At 36.7% G+C, this 21575-nt stretch overlaps 1 protein-coding gene across 1 annotated transcript in view; it reads left to right on the plus strand.

Annotated features, from left to right (window-relative positions):
• Nucleotides 1-21575, plus strand: part of LOC135214215 (nephrin-like) — a 66672-nt gene that overhangs the window by 12597 nt on the left and 32500 nt on the right. Inside the window, exons 2-3 of the mRNA XM_064248279.1 lie at nt 7060-7200; nt 16727-16911. Coding sequence (XP_064104349.1) covers nt 7060-7200; nt 16727-16911 — 326 coding nt within the window. The remainder of the gene's footprint in view (nt 1-7059; nt 7201-16726; nt 16912-21575) is intronic.

Here is a 21575-nt window from a genome sequence, read left to right on the forward strand (position 1 = left end):
ATGCCTGCTTTTAAATGAGAGAAAAACATTGGCTTATATCAAAGAAAGAACAAAAGCTACCACCAAACGTAGCCTTGGTACTCCGAAAATGAAACCGAAGCCAGAGAAATTCAGGAATTCGAAAGGTATCGGACGGGGTAGGGGGGCTCCAGGAAGAGAATTCTGTTATGATCTTCTATTCCTTATGGAAAAAGGAAAGGCGAAAATGCCTTCTTTCTGGAAAGTGTGTCTTTTAACTCTTAATTGAATGACGCTCTTCATAGAAGATCTAGATTAAAAAAAAAAAAAAAAAAAAAAAGATAAAATTCAGTTTTTTCGGAAAAACATTTCGGGTGGTGCTTCGTTTCGTTTCGATTTTGGTAATACTGAAAATTACTGATAAAGGTTTTATGCCTGGTTCGTTTTTATCTACAGCAATGTGGTAGATTTTTTGTCTTTCTGCACTCCCCGAAACAGCTCTTAGATATACGAAACTACAGCTAAAAAAAAAGTGTGTAAGATCAAATACCTTCACCCCTTCCCCTTCCCTCCTCACCCTCCCTCCCGTTCCGGAACCCCCACCCACCCTACCCAGGTCACGAATAGAAATACTTTGGAAAATATGATACTGTCTTCAAGGGACTTGATGTGGAATTATTTTCAAGTTCAGCGTAGCACCTCTAACTTTGTGATGTTGCATAAAAAAATACCTTAAAAACATATTGAAACGATATCGACTGGTTTTCTTATGCTGTTTTTAGGAATCATTTTTTCAATATTTACTTGGAAAGTCTGCGTTGTATATTTGCAAAAAAAAAAAAAAAAAAAAAAAAAAAAATGTTGCATCTACAAAGAAATATTTTTGGGAGATACTTAGAAATGCTCAATTGCCCCACCTCCCTCTGCGGCCAGATGCTCAGAGAATTTTAAGTCTCTCGGACACATTTGGCTGGAATAAATCCCTGAATTATTTTGGAAAATATTTCTGTTGTTTTTTTCCAAAGAAGAGTTGATGTAATTTAGGCAAAAAGAGAAAGGCTGGACAAAATCTAAGTCTCAAGATAAGAGCTGAGGATATGTTTTTTATGTATTATCCAGTGATATTTCTTTCTTACAGCTAAGACATCGAATACCTCCCCTTTTTACTTATTTCGTAATTTTCATTTGAAAAAATATTTCTTCTTCTAAAATCGACCAGCTTTCCTCCTATTTTCTTTCTTGGTTCCTCTTTATATTTTTGTTTAGCAAGTCTTAGCCTATATATATACTAGTTTATAACGGCAGCCATTTCAAAATTAATGTTTTTTTTTAAAGATATGTTTCAGGTAATAATATGGCAAAAGGTAATTCATTAACGAAAAAACTATATCTACTAGTTAACATCGGCAGCCTTTTCAAAATTCCCATTTTTTTCATGTTTTATGTCAATGAAATCGCGAGCTGTCCTAGAAATGTTTCGGGTGATCATATTGCCAAAGTTAATTCACCAACAGAAATGCTTCTGAAAAACAGGAAATTTAGTTGGAGGGCTCATCATCCATGCCAGTGCACAAATAGTTCATGTTTTGAAAACAATGTTTTTGCTGACGTTTCGCCGGCTGCTGTTTTTGCACTCTACGTGGCACCTGGCATTTTCAATTAGGTCAGGCTAGACAAAATATTGTGGACGTGTGCCTTGGTTTCTTTATACGCAGTACCATCTATTCAGAATTGTAAAAGGTTCGATACGTAATGAAGGTTTACGCAGTGTTGTAAATATTAAACGAAACTTTGGCGTTGTAGATTTAGCAAGCGATTCATAAAATCGAAAAAGAAGAAGGAGAAGGAGAATAAGAACAACAACAGCAACAAAAACAACATCAAGAACAACAACAACAACTTTAAACAAAAAGTTATGGCGACTTTTGTAAACTTCGTTCCATGCTAAAATTAACAATTAAGAAAAAAGCCACAATGCAAAACGAAGTTCAATTGAGTAAATATAAAACCGGAACTTTCGACCTACACTAATGGTCTCTGCAGTTTCACACAGTGGCGTTTTTCTTAACCATTCAAAAATCAAACACCAAGACAGAGCTTTTATTACCAAAAATAACAATCCTATTATGCCCAGATCATGAACCCTAGTATAAAATTCCTCTAGTCTTATCAGTTCAAATTCAGATCATACAAAATGCAAATAAAGTTCGGCTGAATCTTACACAAAATTACTTGTTTTGCACTCATGTATAATTCATGTATATTTCATGTATATTTCAGAACTGCATGCAATTTTCAAAATGGATTTCAAAATTTCATATTCATACAAACATAGAATTGTTTTTGGTTCCTTTCCAGCTGAAGAAAAATATCCGTCAGGCAATTTTCAGTAAATAATAATAATAATAATAATAATAATAATAATAATAATAATAATAATAATAATAATAATAATAATAATAATGTGTGGCGCCGTGGAAGAGTCGGTTAGGTCGTCAATGAACTGATTAAGTTAAGTTAAGCAACATTGGAGCTGGTCAGTCGTTGGATGGGTGACAGCTCTCCTCGGCGTTGATTCTTTGGGAAAGGATCTTTACCATAATTTCCTCAGTCTACTCAGCTGTAAATGAGTACCTATCCCTGATGGGGTAGGGTCCAGCTATGGGTTAAATAGCAAAACTCAGCAATGATGGAAAGAAATGAAGGAATAAACGACAACGACGTAAATGGAACCTCTGGCAACAGAGGAGCTTCGTCCGGCAACCAGGTATTCAACCCAATTGAAGGGGAAGAAGGCCGGCAGGTACTTGGAGGTCGTCATCCAGCAACTGACCACCACAACGACAGTAATCAACAGCCTGAGATTGGAGCTACAGAAGCAAAAAGGAAGAAATGGACAAGAGAAGAAAATAAGGAAATATGGAGATGCTACATCAGAAGCAACCCGAAGGAGAGAGGATATAGAAGAAGGTTGGTCAACATCTGGAATGAGAGGAATAATACACCCCCCAAACAGGGCAGAGGCTGGCAGACCAAGTAAGGAACATAAAGAAAAAGAACTGGCTCTCCCCAACAGAAAGAGAAGAACTGGAAAGGGAAATGTTACACGACAACGAATTACACGAAGACGAACTGAGAGACGATGCCACAGAAGACGACAGGGATGATGAGGTATCAAACAACGATACACGAAGAAACACCAACGAAGTAACAGAGAGGACGGAATGGGTAGAAAAGATTAGACAATGGATGGAGCCAGATACAGAGAGAAAAAAGATCCCCTCCATGAAAGCCTACAACACCAAGAAATTAAGGGAGAAAACAAGTGAGGTCAATGAAATAATGGGCATAATACACACCACCAGTATCACAGAAACAAATAACTTGGCATATGCAGGAGCAAGATTAGTAGCAGAACTGATAAGGATTCGAACACCAACACCACCAGCACAACCAACCCAACAGAAACCAAAACAGCAACCTCCTTCGAAAAGGCGCCTGGAAAAGCAAATCATGGTGATGAGATCTGACTTGAGTAAACTGAAAGAGATGGCAGAAAAAAGGCTAAGAAGCAAGAAAACAAGGGAGGAACTCAACGAGAAATACAAAGTACAAGAGAGGGGACTAAACAACACAATAGAAGATGTAAAACAGAGGCTTAAGGCCAAAGCACATAAGATCCAACGGTACAAGAACAGGAATAAGGGATACCAACTATTCGGAACCAACCAGAAAAGACTATACAGCCAACTAAGAGGGAGAGATAACCACCCAGAAATTCCTAAAGCCGAACCAAGTAAGAGACTCTGGGAAAACGTATGGAGCAATCCGGTATCACACAACAAACATGCAACATGGCTCCAGGAAGTCAAGGAAGAAGAAACAGGGAGAATAAAACAAAGATTCACAGAGATCACGACAGACACAGTCAGACACCAACTAAAGAAAATGCCAAACTGGAAAGCCCCAGGTCCTGATGAAGTCCATGGATACTGGCTGAAAAACTTCAAGGCCCTACACCCACAAATAGCAGAACAACTCCAGGATTGTATCTCAAATCACCATGCACCCAAATGGATGACCACAGGAAGGACATCCTTAGTACAAAAAGACAAGAGTAAGGGAAATATAGCCAGTAACTACAGGCCTATCACCTGCCTACCAAATAATGTGGAAGTTACTAACAGGTATCATCAGTGAAAGGCTATACAATTACCTAGAGGAGGACAAACACCATCCCCCACCAACAGAAAGGCTGCAGAAGGAAGTGCAGGGGCACAAAAGACCAGCTCCTGATAGACAAAATGGTAATGAAGAACAGTAGGAAAAGGAAAACCAACCTAAGCATGGCATGGATAGACTATAAGAAAGTCTTCGACATGATACCACACACATTGCTAATAGAATGCCTGAAAATATATGGGGCAGAGGAAAACACCATCAGCTTCCTCAAAAATACAATGCGCAACTGGAATACAATACTTACAAGCTCTGGAATAAGACTAGCAGAGGTTAATATCAGGTGAGGGATCTTCCAGGGCGACTCACTGTCCCCACTACTCTTCGTAGTAGCCATGATTCCCATGACAAAAGTACTACAGAAGATGGATGCTGGGTACCAACTCAAGAAAAGAGGCAACAGAATCAACCATCTGATGTTCATGAACGACATCAAGCTGTATGGTAAGAGCATCAAGGCAATAGATACCCTAATCCAGACTGTAAGGATTGTATCTGGGGACATCAGGATGGAGTTTGGAATAGAAAAATGCGCCTTAGTCAACATACAAAAAGGCAAAGTAACGAGAACTGAAGGGATAAAGCTACCAGATGGGAGCAACATCAAACACATAGATGAGACAGGATACAAATACCAGGGAATAATGGAAGGAGGGGATATAAAACACCAAGAGATGAAGGACACGATCAGAAAAGAATATATGCAGACTCAAGGTGATACTCAAGTCAAAACTCTACGCCAGAAATATGATAAAAGCCAGAACATAGGACTGGCACAACAAACCAATGCACGGACAATACATGAGACAGACTAAAGAACTAGCCAGCGATGACACATGGCAATGGCTACAGAGGGGAGAGCTAAAGAAGGAAACTGAAGGAATGATAACAGCGGCACAAGATCAGGCCCTAAGAACCAGATATGTTCAAAGAACGATAGACGGAAATAACATCTCTCCCATATGTAGGAAGTGCAATACGAAAAATGAAACCATAAACCACATAGCAAGCGAATGTCCGGCACTTGCACAGAACCAGTACAAAAAGAGGCATGATTCAGTGGCAAAAACCCTCCACTGGAGCCTGTGCAAGAAACATCAGCTACCTTGCAGTAATAAGTGGTACGAGCACCAACCTGAGGGAGTGATAGAAAAGATCAGGCAAAGATCCTCTGGGACTATGGTATCAGAACGGATAGGGTGATACGTGCAAATAGACCAGACGTGACGTTGATTGACAAAGTCAAGAAAAAAGTATGACTCATTGATGTCGCAATACCATGGGACACCAGAGTTGAAGAGAAAGAGAGGGAAAAAAATGGATAAGTATCAGATCTGAAAATAGAAATAAGAAAATATGGAATATGCCAGTGGAAATCGTACCCATAATCATAGGATCACTAGGCACGATCCCAAGATCCCTGAAAAAGGAATCTAGAAAAACTAGGCGCTGAAGTAGCTCCAGGACTCATGCAAAAGAGTGTGATCCTAGAAACGGCGCACATAGTAAGAAAAGTGATGGACTCCTAAGGAGGCAGGATGCAAGCCGGAACCCCACACTATAAATACCACCCAGTCGAATTGGAGGACTGTGATAGAGAAAAAAAAAAAAAAAAAAAAATAATAATAATAATAAAATAAAATTAATAATAATAATAATAACAGGATATAAGGAGAAGGACTCGCCAATGGAATTCAATCCCTCAGCAGTCATCGCAATAATAATAATAATAATAATAATAATAATAATAATAATAATTATTATTATTATTATTATTATTATTATTATTATTATTATTATTATTATTATTATTATTTATTATTATTATTAAGTGCCTCTGATTTCACTCGCAACTCCATTGAGTCGCCAAATCCCTCCTTAATCTCAAGAGCAACAGATCTAATCTGAAATTCAAATCTTTTAACACCCACTGCAGCGGAAGTCCCGGATCCTCCTGACGTATCTGGATTCAAAGCTATAAATTGTTGTTTATTTACTTATCTGTACCTTTTCAATTTATTCCTCCGCCAGGGCAGTCAGAAGGGAGACAAACAGACAAGAATATGAATATACAAATATATCAATACATTGGCCTTGCAGTCTCGTACATCTCTCCATCATCATCCAGTAGAAAAAGGAAAGAAATTGTAACCCGGAAACGCCCCTTTTCAAAGTGGGGGAGCGTTCATTCACTGTATATTGGGCAAAATAAATATAGAGGAATGGAAACTCATTAATAGCTCACGTACGAGTGAAACTTTAATATTGTGAACTCTCTCGAGGGCTCTCAGGAGCCACGAAAAGTTCTGTAGTGCCATCAGAGGCTCTTTCTCTTTCACAATTTTTTTTACGTTCTAATGATTCGCGGCGGTTTGCTTGGCATAATGAATGTGGCTCCTTCTGGTTATGTTCTTTCCCTCCTGAGAATTGATATCTAAGACTGGAAGATATTTCAAAGTGCCATCTCTCTCTCTCTCTCTCTCTCTCTCTCTCTCTCTCTCTCTCTCTCTCTCTCCACATTGTCTGAATTATCACAGATTCTATTCCAAAGGCCCCAACCACGCGACAACTTACACCACTGAGATATTAGCTGGGGGAGATAGGGGCATATATCATGGCTCTTCTGTTAAATATTTTTCCATTGGAACCCTGGTTCGATTGTGCTTCTTCCTTGGCTTTTCATTTTAATAAGAGGGAAAAACAAACGAGTCTGCTCTGAATATGATTCTGATATGAGCACGAGAAAGAGCGAGGGCGTCTTTGTCTCCCAACGCAAAGGAATCGATATGCAGGGAAATTGGCAATCAGTTGCATCCTAAAAATGTCCTTTCCCCCTAAATTTGTCTCCCTTTCCTATTCCAGATCGTCCCTGCATGACACAAGCGACTTCTTCGACAGTCAGGGGGGAAACGAGGACGAAATCTCCCTAGACACTGAAGACGAAATCTCCCCCCAGACATCAAGTATTGGGCGCGATGGCCGTATCACAAATCGTCGGCAATGGTCTCACGTCTCAATATTTTCGATTGAATCTTGACGCTGGTGATGGAAATTCTCATGCAAGGAAAAGAAAGTCGCGTCATTCGTCTTTGATTTACATGTAGGAAAGGATAATACATAACGTACGTTTTCGTTCTGTGGCTTTTGATGTAAAACGTGACAATGAGAGACCCCATTAGTAATATGTTTCCAAGCTTTTTGGCTGTCAAGATGGCGAATTGGTCTAAAATGGCGATATCGGTGGAGGCTACTCATTAGACAAGAAAAATATGAAAATGAAACAGATGTCACTTACATTTCTGATCATGATAAGAATAGATCTTTAAGATGATGTTAAAAAGTCCAAGAAGTTTCAAGACAATTGTTTTTCTTAATCTGATAAATAAACGATATTTACACTGATTCCTAGAGTGACTGTATATTCAAAATGAATTTTATAAGATGGACTTGAAGGTGTTGGTAACCCACAAATAATGAGGGAAAGAAAATCACTCAATTTTTTATGATTACTAAGACTTCTGTGCGAAAGTATGGTGACAAAAAGTATATTATCCTGACTTTCATTTTCCAAGCATTCAAGATGGCGATTTTTCTAAGATGGCGGAGACTTCTCGAGCTGATTGTTAGCTATTTACTTTTGACTTCTGTTAACTCAAGCGACGAAGGTAAGATTTCAATTCGATGATAATTTTTTTTTTTGTAGATTTAATGTTAATTCTTCAGATTTTAATGTAACAGTTCCTCATAGTAGATTTAAGTGAGCATATGTAAGAAAACTTATACTATTAATGACTCAAGATTTTTCTGGCTGGTTTTCTTGCTGGAAATGATTTTATTCAATGCTGGACTTTGGTATCAAATGATAACGCATATTATACACACTATATATATATATATATATATATATATATATATATATATATATATATATATATAATATATATAGCTGATGGTTTAATTATATACTAAAATATATATGTAGAATACATAAACTATAATATATATGTATATATATGTATAGATATATCTATATATATATATATATATATATATATATATATATATATATATATAGATATATATATATATATATATATATATATATATATATATAATAACATATATTTATGTATATGCTAGATGGTTATTATATATTCTAAAATATATATGATATGAATCATATATATATATATGTATATATATATATATATAGATATTTATATATATATATATATATCTATATATATATATATATATATCCTATATATATATACATATTTAATGTATATAGCTAGATGGTTAATTATATATTCTAAAATATATATGTATGAATACATAAACTTATAATATATATGTATATATAACATATATATATATATATATATATATATATATATATATATATATATATATATATATATATATATATATACGTATATATATATATATCATATATATATATATATATATATATATATATATATATATATATATATATATCTATATATATATATATATATATATATATATATATATAGTATATCTATATATATCTTATATATATATATATATATATATATATATATATATATATATCATACTACATATATATATATACTCTATATATATATATATATATATATATATATATATATATATATATATATAGTATATTTTTTGGGGGTGGGGGGCAAATTAATGCTTGTCTACAAATATCAAATCGCACAGACACGAAAGAAATGACCCAATAGTTAGACAAGCATGAAATCTGAGTAATGTTAAACACTGAAAAATAAATATGATAAACACTTTAAGAGCACAAATTAAAGTAATATGAAAAGAAGCTTAACATATGACAATATATAAGGATTCATAAGATCTAATGGATTTTAAAAGCCAGTTTCGTCAACTGAAGAGTTTCTCAACAAATTAAAAGTGTGTGACGTTCCCGTTGACTTCCCACGGGCACTTCAGAGTAAATTTTGACACTTCCGTGAAAAGTAGGTTCTCCAGAAGCCAGCTCCTCCCAAGGACTCGTGAGGAAAATGCTTCAGATAAATGTGAATTTTTGTGAGTTGAGTCTGCTTGTCCAAAATGCTCACTCGTGAATTGATGACGGAGGCAAATACAACATTGCTCGTTCTGAATGGCATGTGTCTGAAGCTATCTACATTGTCGAGGGTTATTTTTCAGTTGACATTCTTATCAGGCGTTCTTTTCCAGAGGCTGTTGTACTTTCTTATTCTGCAGAGCTTTGGAATGCCATTGCCTTACCTAGACCATTTTTAATATCCTCCACTAATTAAAACTTGTTTTTCTCAACCTATTTAATATTTCAAATTCATTTTATTGCCATTCTGATTTACGTACATCAATGGATTGAAGGTTAATGATGGTTTTTCTGGAATTATGAAAGCTACATCACAAATCCTCCGAAGAGGCTTAAAAACCGGGAAATATCAGTAAAACCTGGTTTGAGTTTTTTAGGGTGAAAACTTTGGTCCTCTAAAGCTCATTACTAAGGTTTGCAGAGAGAGAGAGAGAGAGAGAGAGAGAGAGAGAGAGAGAGAGAGAGAGAGTTACAAGGAGTTACAAGGATTAGGATGTCTCAAAGACTCGTTAGTCCATCCGAGGAGATATCGTGTGCTCACTTATCCTAATGATTTTGTCTAGCTTTCTTTTAAACTCTTCCACACTGTTGCTGTTTTACAACTTCTGGTGGCAGTTTATTCCATGTGTCACATATCTTGTATGTAAAGAATGTGGGATGTGTTGTTTCGCTTCAGTCCTAGTTTCCATTCATTATTTCTTGTCTGGTTAGAGAGAGAGAGAGAGAGAGACTACTGTTTTGACTATGCAAATATATACAATCACATAAAGGCCCACGGGATGGGCATATTTCACATCTAGTTCACGCTAGCAGTGGAAAATAAGATATATTGAATATAGAAAGATTTTTGACTGAACAAAAATGGAATATTCTGCCTTACTCTGCATTCCGTGGAATTTTTTTTTTTTTTTTTTTTTACCAACGTTTCATTTTTTCCAAGAACTTTGAATTAAATATCACGCATCAATTATTTTTTATTTTCTTATGAATATAGATTCTGTACTAACGAATATTTGAGTTTTTGCTGTGATAAACAGCTGTTTATATTGGGATATGAGTTTTATAGGAATATTCCCAGTTTTAACATTTTTTTATGAAAAAAAATCATTTCCCTCTACTTCGTGCATATAAGATATTTCAATAATCACTTACATCTAGTAGTTTTAATAGTGGCCCATATCCGAATTGCTACTAGAAGGAGATTTTGATAAAAAAATAATGAAGAAAGCAATTGAGAAAATTGTCCAGGAATTCTTTGACAAAAGTTTCAGTGTTTAAAAATCAATAATCTAAATTTCGTGGCTTTCGTCATAACCCATCCATTTCTAAGACACAACAGAAAGATCCATCAAATGAATACAATAATTCTAATCTAAACGCCACGAGTTTTTTATAGGACGAAAAATTTCTGAAATTAGAAAGAAATGCATTAAATTATCATGATAACCTTCCTCACAACCCTAGTATTTTTCTTAATAAATATAAAAAATGTTAAACTTATGAGGAGAAAAATCCATGAAATAAAAATAAAAAATAAAAAAATGTTAAACTTTTGTGAAGAAAATCCATGAAATACCAAATTATTCTCCACCAAAACTCAGTAGGTTTTTGTAAGCGGAAAATAAAATAAAACGTTAAACTTATATGAAGAAAAATACATCAAATTACCAAATTATTCTCCACCAAAACTCCAGTAAGTTTTTTATTAGCGAAAAATAAAAAACCTTGACCTTATGTGAAAAAACTCCATGAAATGACCAATTTAATCCCCACAAAAACTCCAGTTGGTTTTTATAGGCGAAAAATAGAAAAAAGTTAAACTTATGTGAAGAAAAATCCATGAAATGACCAAATTAATCACCACCAAAACTCCAGTAGGGTTTTATAAGCGAAAAAATGCCGAGGCCCTCCTGCTAAGGCCCGGGAGACCAGCTGCTGTAGAAACAAGCTTCCACCAGCAGGGGGTTTTACAAAGTCGACCAGCGAAGCTACTTGAATATTTCATAAACGGAATAATCTGAATAATACGACGCACAAGAAATTCCTTTCTTATGTTCCTCCTAGATCCCTTAGGAATAGGGCTGGCGGGAATTTACGAGGCTGCGATCCCAGAAATGCTATATTCCCCGAATACTTTTATTTATATTTTGTGTGATTGAATTCCGCGGAGGGACGGAACTGGGGATGATATTCTGTAGGATTTCTTTTGTTTTCACGCTGGATGAATGAAAGAGCGCGAAGTAGTAACACAAGATAGGTATCTAATACTTTTGATAAACGAGCGAAGCTAAAAGATATGTTTTGGTTTTTTTAGGAATGAAAGGAGGAAAAGATTAAGTGGAAAATATCTTCATTATTAATGAAGTAAAAACGAAGATTTCTCTCGCTGTGATTAAAATTTGGTGATTAACGAAAGTTCAATGAATAGTAGATTGAATAAATGGTTTTACCATGATACATCTCTCACTAATAATGGAAAATGTGCGTAGACGCCCACATCCCCACCCTCAGTCCACTCCCTACCCCCCCCCCCCCCCCCCCCCCCCCCCCCCCCCCCCCCCCCCCCCCCCCCCCCCCCCCCACACCACCCCCAGTGAAATCAACAAACTTTTAATAGGCTTTGGAATCTTCTTCCCGGTTCCTTATTCCCCAGATATGATGCTTCACCATTTCCGTAAAAATTGAAGTCCTATTTCTTGCATTTATTTCTTTCTTGCTCCAACTCCGTAGTAGTGTTGCGGCATCACTGCTCCTCACACGGCGCACTGCAGGCATTACTAAAGGTTATTTGCAGCGCGCCTTCGACCTCTGCTTGCACCCAACTCTTATCTTTTTGCTTGACTTCTATCTCCACTTCCTCCCTTCCATTTGCTGTCCTGCCACTCCACTAAACGAAAACCAGAAAAGAAATAATAGATGGAAAATAGAAATGAAGAGATACAACACATCCCATTGTGGGAACTTCTTCACATACAAGATATGTGACTCACAAACTGCCACCAGGAGTTGTAAACAGCAACAGTGTGAAAGAGTTTAAAAGAAAACCAGACAAAATCATAAGGAGGACACCTGCTCCTATAGAGATAAGCGAGCACACGATGTCTCCTCGGATGGAAAAACAAGTTTTTATGACATCCTAATCCTTGTAACTCCTTCTAACTCTCTCTCTCTCTCTCTCTCTCTCTCTCTCTCTCCTAGAGAAAAGTGAGCACACGATGTCTCCTCGGATGGATTAATAAGTCTTTGAGACATCCTAATCCTCGTAACTCTCTCTCTCTCTCTCTCTCCTAAAGATAAGTGATCACCACACAATGACTTCTCGGATGGACTAACAAGTCTTTGAGATATCCTAATACTTGAAACTCTTTGTAAATCTCTCTCTCTCTCTCTCTCTCTCTCTCTCTCTCTCTCTCTCTCTCTCCTCGGATGGACTAACAAGTCTTTACGACATCCTAATCCTTGTAACTCCTTTTCTCTGGCGTGAGCACTGAATGGCTGAATGTTCCCCTGTGCTTGGCAGTATAGCCTCATTTTCATAAATCAAATCCTGCTCCTACATCTCCGATACGGAAAGGAATGTCTCTTTTCTCCTTCGTTCCTACCGCAGGACCCTTATAGGAAGGTTCCTTTCATCATCAAAGGGTCGTGTAATAACATCCTGCGGCATCAAAGGGGTTGTACAGTAAAATCATTGCCATAAGGACGATTGGCCTCTGCTTTTTCGTTATAAAACAGCCTTCAACCACTGTATGAGACATTACAAACGATTGCCCATTTGACTACGATGGTGAGGATGGGTCTATTCCATTCTCCAATAAATATAAATATGAATATATCTGAAAACGACAGGTATATGTATGTACGAGATGGAAGCGACTTTTATCCTTCTCGTGGTCAGGTCGGCAAGGTGACCTCGTTGTGGTGATTATGGTATCGCGGGTTCATTTCCCGCTACCTGACATCATGATTTCTTTCATATTTCTTTGAAGTTGGATCTCGAGGCTTTGTAGTGACAAGCATATCCAAAAAAAGAGCAAAGAATTTGAGAAGTTAAGAGGAGATTGTGGCTATTACTTTACATATACACAGATGTTTGTGCGAATTCTAAAGTACCTGTAGTGTTGGTTCTTGAAGATATCATTAATATTTCGATAAATTACTGAATATTATTCCCCTCTAATATTTTTTTTTAAATATGGTTCTAAAGGATGAGATCCAGTGCATGAAACTTCCAAGGCATCAAGATTCTTTACCCAGAAAAGTGAAGGATTTTCATTCTTTTATGCGGAACAGAAGAGAGCCAGTCGTCAGACTATGCCTGCTGCTGTTATTAACGAGACATTGGGAAGAGGGGAAAACTAGAAACAGCAGGAGGGCAAAGGGGAGAGCAGACCCATATGCTGGGCTTTGGGACGATTTGACATTTTCGAAGACGACGCTTCTGTTTCTCATACTTGTTTATAATTATATTTGATGTTTCCTTTCTTTATTTTCTAGATAATATAATGAAAGGAAAACAACGGTGACATACTACCTAAAATGGCTTAACGAAATCTTTTAAAATTATCAATTTAATTTACGATTATTATTATTATTACTATTATTATTATCGAAAACTTCGATAATCATCTAAAAACACCCTGGAATTTGGCAACCCGTTCGTTTATTAACGAGAATTGCTTCCCTCTGCGATAGCTCCAAAGCCTCTTAACGGAAATAAGATAGAAAAAAAAAAGAAAAAAAAGAGGAAAAATATAAAAAAAAGTCTTGAGACCAAAGCAAAGGGGCAATTTATTACGTTCCAGACTCGGTGTTTCCAATCGGCCTTCAACCCGACCATCAGGACTTTCCGTTTACATTCGTTCAACGAAGCAACACCGTTCGTTCACTGGACTACACCGATTTCTTTCAAACAATTTGGCAAGTTTACGCCAAATTTTCGTGTCGATTTCTGCTTCTTTCTATATTGTTTAACTTGCCATTCTCTTCGTCTTTCTCCTCTGGAATGGACTCTGGAAGGTAGTACGTTCCAAAATACTTTTCTTCCAGGTTTTCTGGGCATTTATTTTCAACTGTGAGTAACTTTCGTTCATTTTATTAGGAAATGTGTACCGGAACTTCTGTACAAATCTCGGAGGTTGCAAGAAGTGAAGGAAGTCTAACTAGACCTATAAGTGAGGTGAAGCAAAAAACGATAGAAAAGGAATAACTTTCCTGAGTTGTGGAACTTGAAATGGTTTCAAAGGCGCCGAGAAAATTGGCAGACATGAAAATTGACTCTGGAAATAGGCAATGAAGAAGAAGAAGAAGAAGGAAGAAATAATAAATGTTATTAATAGAGAAGGAACACGCACTCAAGCACTGAGTTCGCCTTTATACACACACACACACACACACACACATATATATATATATATATATATATATATAGATAATATATATATATATATATATATATATATATATATATATATATATATCATATATATATATGTGTGTGTGTGTGTGTGTGTGTGTGTGTATAAAGGGCGAACTCAGTGCTTGAGTGCGTGTTCCTTCTCTATTAATAAGCATTTATTATTTCTTCCTTCTTCTTCTTCTTCTTCCATTGCCTATTTCCAGAGTCAATTTTTCATGTCTGCCAATTTTCTCGGCGCCTTTGAAACCATTTAAAGTTCCACAACTCAGGAAAGTTATTTTCTTTTCTATCGTTTTTTGCTTCACCTCACTTATAGGTCTAGTTAGACTTCCTTCACTTCTTGCAACCTCCGAGATTTGTACAGAAGTTCCGGTACACATTTCCTAATAAAATGAACGAAAGTTACTCACAGTTGAAAATAAATGCCAGAAACCTGGAAGAAAAGTATTTTGGAACGTACTACCTTCCAGAGTCCATTCCAGAGGAGAAAGACGAAAAGAATGGCAAGGTTAAACAATCTAGAAAGAAGCAGAAATCGACACGAAAATTTGGCGTAAACTTGCCAAATTGGTTTGAAAGAAATCGGTGTAGTCCAGTGAACGAACGGTGTTGCTTCGTTGAACGAATGTAAACGGAAAGTCCTGATGGTCGGGTTGAAGGCCGATTGGAAACACCGAGTCTGGAACGTAATAAATTGCCCCTTTGCTTTGGTCTCAAGACTTTTTTTATATTTTTCTCTTTTTTTTTTCTTTTTTTTTTTATCTTATTTCCGTAAGAGGCTTTGGAGCTATCGCAGAGGGAAGCAATTCTCGTTAATAAACGAACGGGCGTTTTGCAAATTTCCAGGGTGTTGAAAAGGGATATATATATATATATATATATATATATATATATATATATATATATATTATATATATATATATATATATATATATATATCCCTTTTCAACTTACAGTGTTTATAGAACACCTTAACCACTCAGCTCTCTTCATGTATTTTGGAGTGACTGTTCCTGTCCCAAAAGGCTTCTGACCATAGTTGACTAACTACCAGGTAATATAGTCAATGTTCTCCAGCCAGGGCCCTTTGTTGTTGAATGTAAATGTCTTTATATGACAGCGTTATATGAACTGACGTGAAAGACTCATAAAAGAAACTTAAAAACATGTCAGATATTTCAAATAAAACTAATATCTTCCTTTCCACGAAATACTTTAAGGTAACCGCTATTCACTACTGTGTCTAAATAAATGTCAACAATTTCAAAAGAATAGAAATAACCGATTATTTGCCCAACTTCTGATAGATGGAGGTCTATACGTTCATTGTTTTAACCCTTACTGGTTTGGACTTAGTCTGCATTACGGAGAATTCTCTGAAGGTCAGTTGTGGCGAATCATTTATCTGAGAGAGAACTTCAACTACAACAAAAGATTATGACTCGATTCAGTCAGTTGAACGAAATTGTTAAAATTCTAAGCTGTGCTTTGCAGCTCTCCTGTGCTTTGCGATTCTCTGTGGTGTTGCATATTTTACAGTCAAGACATGGTACTTTAAACACAAGACATTTTAGTTTTCAGTTATATACATATATATGAATAATAAGCGAATTTCCGATGGACTTGATGTAGTGCAATAGGAATGAAGCGTCGAACATGAGGTGATGAGTGATTTCTAAAACATTCTATTTGCTTTGCTGACTGCTTACTGGATGGCATAGACACGTTACAATATCTTGGGTAAGGAGTTGGAGGAATGCGTATAATTCCAGATCACTTACAGTTCAAAAACCCATCAGAATTTAGAGTGTAAAATATAGTCTAAATTCCGAATTTGTGCACTAAATAAACTACACAGAATGCAGTCTATCCCAGACACCAACAGAACACAAGTGATTACAAGGACTCGCTATAGATACTCAAGGATTTTCGTATTCTTAGAGTCCTGACTAAAGAACTACCATGCCTTAACTGCTTTCCTCAGTATTTGTCTGTTCCAGTAAAAATAGATGTACTGGAATCCATGTGCATCAGCCAAACAGAAAACAAGAAGACGCCAGAGAGGCAATTGAAAGCAGACTTGGTCGACAAGAGCTTCTGGGATTATTTGTCAATGATTTAATCCGGCAAGACCTGTCACCAGAGGAGATCCTCTTCAATAACTCGCAAGTTCTCACTCAGATCAGTGAGAGGCTCTTGACTCTCATTAACTACGATTTAGAGATCAACCCCTCACTTTTAATTCCCTTCCATTTGTAGTTTTCAAAATTTATGCTGCATATGTAAGTCGTTACTCAACCTTCATAGTCACGTTCCAAAGATGACAAGACTATTGTTTCTCTATTGTTCGTACCTTATCAGCTTTTTGTGTGGGTTTATATATATAAATATATATTATATATATATATATATCATATATATATATATATATATATATATATATATATATGTGTGTGTGTGTGTGTGTGTGTGTGTGTGTGTGTTGTGTGTGTGTGTGTGTGTGTGTGTACACAACTTCCCAATAAACATCATCTAAAAGTACCCACCCAACTCCTTTTAAAGAGAGAGAGAGAGAGAGAGAGAGAGAGAGAGAGAGAGAGAGAAGAGAGAGAATTATATATCTGAACCAAATTTGTTATCTATTATATAATAACAGATAGCAACCCAGCACCTAAATCCATCAATAATTTTAGTCTTTCTGCAAAAAAAAACAATAGCAAATTACCAAGGAATATCCTCAAGACCCCATAACATCCTACAGGCGACCATAACATCCGAAAAAGTAGTCGTCTGAAGGATCCTTTAGAAGGTATATGGCACAAGGAGAAGGAGGGACGAAGTCGAGGGTCCTTGACAATGACCCTCGGATACCTCCAGGATTCGCTCGAGAGGCGAATCGTGACTTGAAGGATGAACTGACAATTTATCTTGTGATTGTTTTAGAAGGGGGTTCCATTATGATTATTATTAATTTATCGGTCACTTGTCCTTGTAGAGAGAGAGAGAGAGAGAGACTTCCTTGTTTGACTGGTGGTAGGAATATGCATGGAAATGACAAAAGGAATTACGCTTGAAGGTTAAAATGAGAAATTAGAAAAAAAACATGAAAAGTAATTAAATATATCTACATAAAACGTACCCTTATTACGTGTCTTTGCCAACGATGATTGTAAATACACACTAACAACCTCATAAAAGACTTGTTAATTACAAACATAGCCTTAATGACTTTGAAAGGAGCAGTAAGAGCAGTTCAACTCCTCCGTTTTAAGGGGGGGGGGGAGAACTAGACACTGGAAGAACTAGGGGGTTGGGTGGGGGGGGGGGGTGGGGGGGGGGGTGTGTCCCTATATGCACCAAGAGCATCAAAAGCATCATGAAATGATGTCGCTCCTATTTGAGGGCCGGTGTGTTATTGGTGTGTAAAACCAGTTAAAGTGAAAACAGAAAATAGCCATTGCTAAGGTACCCACGAATTTCCATTAATTAACCTTCAATACTTCAAAAATACAAACACAAACTTACGGGAAACACAAGATGATATACGGAACAATTTTCCAAAACGGAATATATCTATAGAAAACCGTTTATTAAAAAAAGGAAGGCGAAGAAATAAAAGCATAAACTATAAGGCGACTTCTACACAAAACTCAGATGATAAAGTTTTTTCTTGAAAAAAAAGGAGAGCATTACAATAATATAACTATTTCGGAAGTTATTTCGCAGTACTCAGCACTTGAGACAACACAGAAGAGGATGAAGTGTGTGTGAGTGTGTGTGTGTGTGTGTGTGGCTGCAGAGCGTGAAGACGTAAGACATGTAATGAGAGAGAGAGAGAGAGAGAGAGAGAGAGAGAGAGAGAGAGAGAGAGAGAAAATTCTTCTGTTTACAACAAATGGCTCGTGCCACAACGATCTTTGTTTCTGGCGTCTGGTTCCTGGCTATTGTTCCTCGGGGCGCCAGATAACATCATTAAAATCCTAAGTAGGATGTTTCTCCTTCTTCTTCTTATTGTTCCTGGGAATTTTTTCTTTCTTTTTTTAGTGTCTTTCGTTCCTCTTCTTCCTTGAAGGTGATTCTTGAAGTGTTGTTTATGCACTCTGGAATCTGCTCTTCCTCTGTTTCACAAGGAACTATATATTTTCTTAATGAACGTTTTTCAGCTGCTGTGAAATGTTAATATCGCATGCAAAAATATTTTCCAGAAATATTTTATACTTTTATGTTGAAACTAAAGGTAAAAAGTAAGAGAGTAAAAATAGATTATATGCAGTCTGAACAAAGACTTCACGAGATCTGCTACGAAAAGTACAAGATGATTTTTTTCAAGGCCTATTCCATACTACTGAATGGAAATTAAACTGGAGTGATCCTGTTTGAAGTTACATAGAAATGACATAGAATGAGAGATATTTGAATCATTAATAAATATTAGTCCTGACAGATGTTGAAATCAATCTATCTCGGCTCATTGGATGAAGTTTTTAAAACTTTGTACAGAGTGGAATCGCAGGCATTAGCTTTCATCATGTCACATTCTATAAGTATATAGTGGCTTTTAAAGGAAAAACTTGAGTAAACGAGAACTTCCACAATATTGGTACTATAGCATTTTACACTCAAAATGGGGTGATTTTTACACTGTTACCAAGTGTTTCAGTAAAAGGAGTTTTCTGTTATTCTGTTCCATCTGTTGTTGGGTCTGGGAACGGAATCACGATAAAGGAAAAGGCCAAAGACTTTTGGCTCCTAACTATCACGACTAAATTTTACCTACAAAAACTATCTGTACGAATTGTATACTTGTCTTTGAATGTAAAAACTATATCACGCAAAAGATGATTTTATTCTATTCTGATACACGATGTAATAGTAAATGTTCATTTTGATCAAAGCAAATTATACAGTGAGGAAAACTTGTTTCCAGAGATGAGTCATTTTGCATTCATTATCCAACCCGGGCGCCCATCCCCTCCCAAAACTGCTTCGCATCCTCAAAATCCAATTTCCACGCTTCAAGCTAAATACTTTAAACTCAAGAATTTGTTGACAAATATGGTTTTAATTTCCAAATGCTTTTCAGTATATAACTAGAAATCTTTACAAGTCATATAAAAAACGACAAAAGACAAAAGGCAGAAAAAAAACAATAACCAAAGAAACTCGTCATAGAAAGGGCATCAACTTATTTTCGAGAACAGAATAAAGCAACTAAAGATCGACCAACTAAAACCCTCAGTCTCCTCTGGCTGCTGCTTCTTCTTCTCGGAAATGGACACAGGACATGAACACCGCCCAAGCGGAACAGTGGCGTTCACGGTAACGAAAAATGCAGAAGGATTCCGAGCTCCCATTTCTCAGAACAGAATGGGAGATGAAGAAAGGAACTCAGAGTTGTGCTACCACTGGCTCACTCAGCGAGAGAGAGAGAGAGAGAGAGAGAGAGAGAGAGAGAGAGAGATTCCACGAGGCACTTCATCTATGTAAATATACTGCATAAATTTTGAGTCTTGTCTCGACGGAGGAAGAGAAAAGTCTCTGCATGTGTTTGCGTGCGCGCATGCGCGCGTCGATGAGAGAGAGAGAGAGAGAGAGAGAGAGAGAGAGGAGAGAGTCCTGGGGGCCAACTCCTCTTCAGAAATATCAATTACACAAACATATCTTGTGTTTTTTTTTTTTTTTTTTTTCATTTCATTTGAACAAGCGAAACTTTCCGACGTTTATTCGAGTTGTAAACCGTCCCTCACCCGGAGACGTTTTATGAAGCCCGGGAGGAAAATTGCTCTGAACGAAGCCAGCAAACAAACTCCGGAAGACAAAACTCCAGCAAACAAACGAAGAAACAAACTCGGCAGACAATTCTGCAAAGTGCAGTGGAATAAGGAAGAGGCAGACGATAAACTTAGCCAATTGCACAAGAAGGAGAGCAAGTAGGCGCCATCGAATCGTCAGTATTAGGAGGAAAAGTTCTGTCATGGGACGATTTTAGAGAAAAACTCTTAAGATGTTATTGTTTGGGCAAAATTGTGTGTATATATGAGTATGATTATTGTTAAAAGCCAATAGTGATTTTATCTGTGTTCCGACTAAATCAAGGATTTCAACTGCTTGTCGCCATTATAAAACAACACCATTTATTTTTTTCTAATTATTGCTAAAACCACGTCAGAATTTCAGCTGCTTTTGGATTAGAAATAAATCTTTAAATATACAACTGTGTACACCTGTCCTTTTTTATAATTATTGTTTATTACGTCAATGTTAAAAAGATTCAAACTGAAAGGGGTTAAACCGAATTAGATCAATGTTATGCTATGCAGTAACAAGACTATCTTAGAATGCGACAAAAAAATGATAAAGTAAATTGTTATACAAGCTACCGATGCTACTTTGGCTAGTTATCTACGCGTCACCTACTCCCAGGTGGTAGCACTAAACATGGCGGAAGCTCCTTGGGACGCCGTGTTTAGTACTAGCCTCTCGGGAACGAAGTATTATATACAAACACCCATTTCTATATTGCGTGGTCGACAAAATTACTTTCATTAACGATATCTTCGTGCGGTCGTCTACTTTACATTTAGTACCATACGGTGTTTGGTACTAGAGTAGGTTCACATCACCCGTACATCTGATGTCTAGGACAGTCCCTTACGACGCTCCTGATTGGCTGATTGGCTTATCAACAGCGAAGTGGAACATACATCCGGCCTACGTGAACTCTCTCGAGAGACTGAGAGTTTCCAACCCTGTGAGTGGCTTATCAACAGCCAATCAGGAGTGTCGTAAGGGACGAACCTAGACATCAGATGCACGATACCACCTCGGAGTAGGTGACGCGTAGATAGC

This window comes from Macrobrachium nipponense, chromosome 45 (assembly GCF_015104395.2).
Source record: "Macrobrachium nipponense isolate FS-2020 chromosome 45, ASM1510439v2, whole genome shotgun sequence".
NCBI lineage: Eukaryota > Metazoa > Arthropoda > Malacostraca > Decapoda > Palaemonidae > Macrobrachium > Macrobrachium nipponense.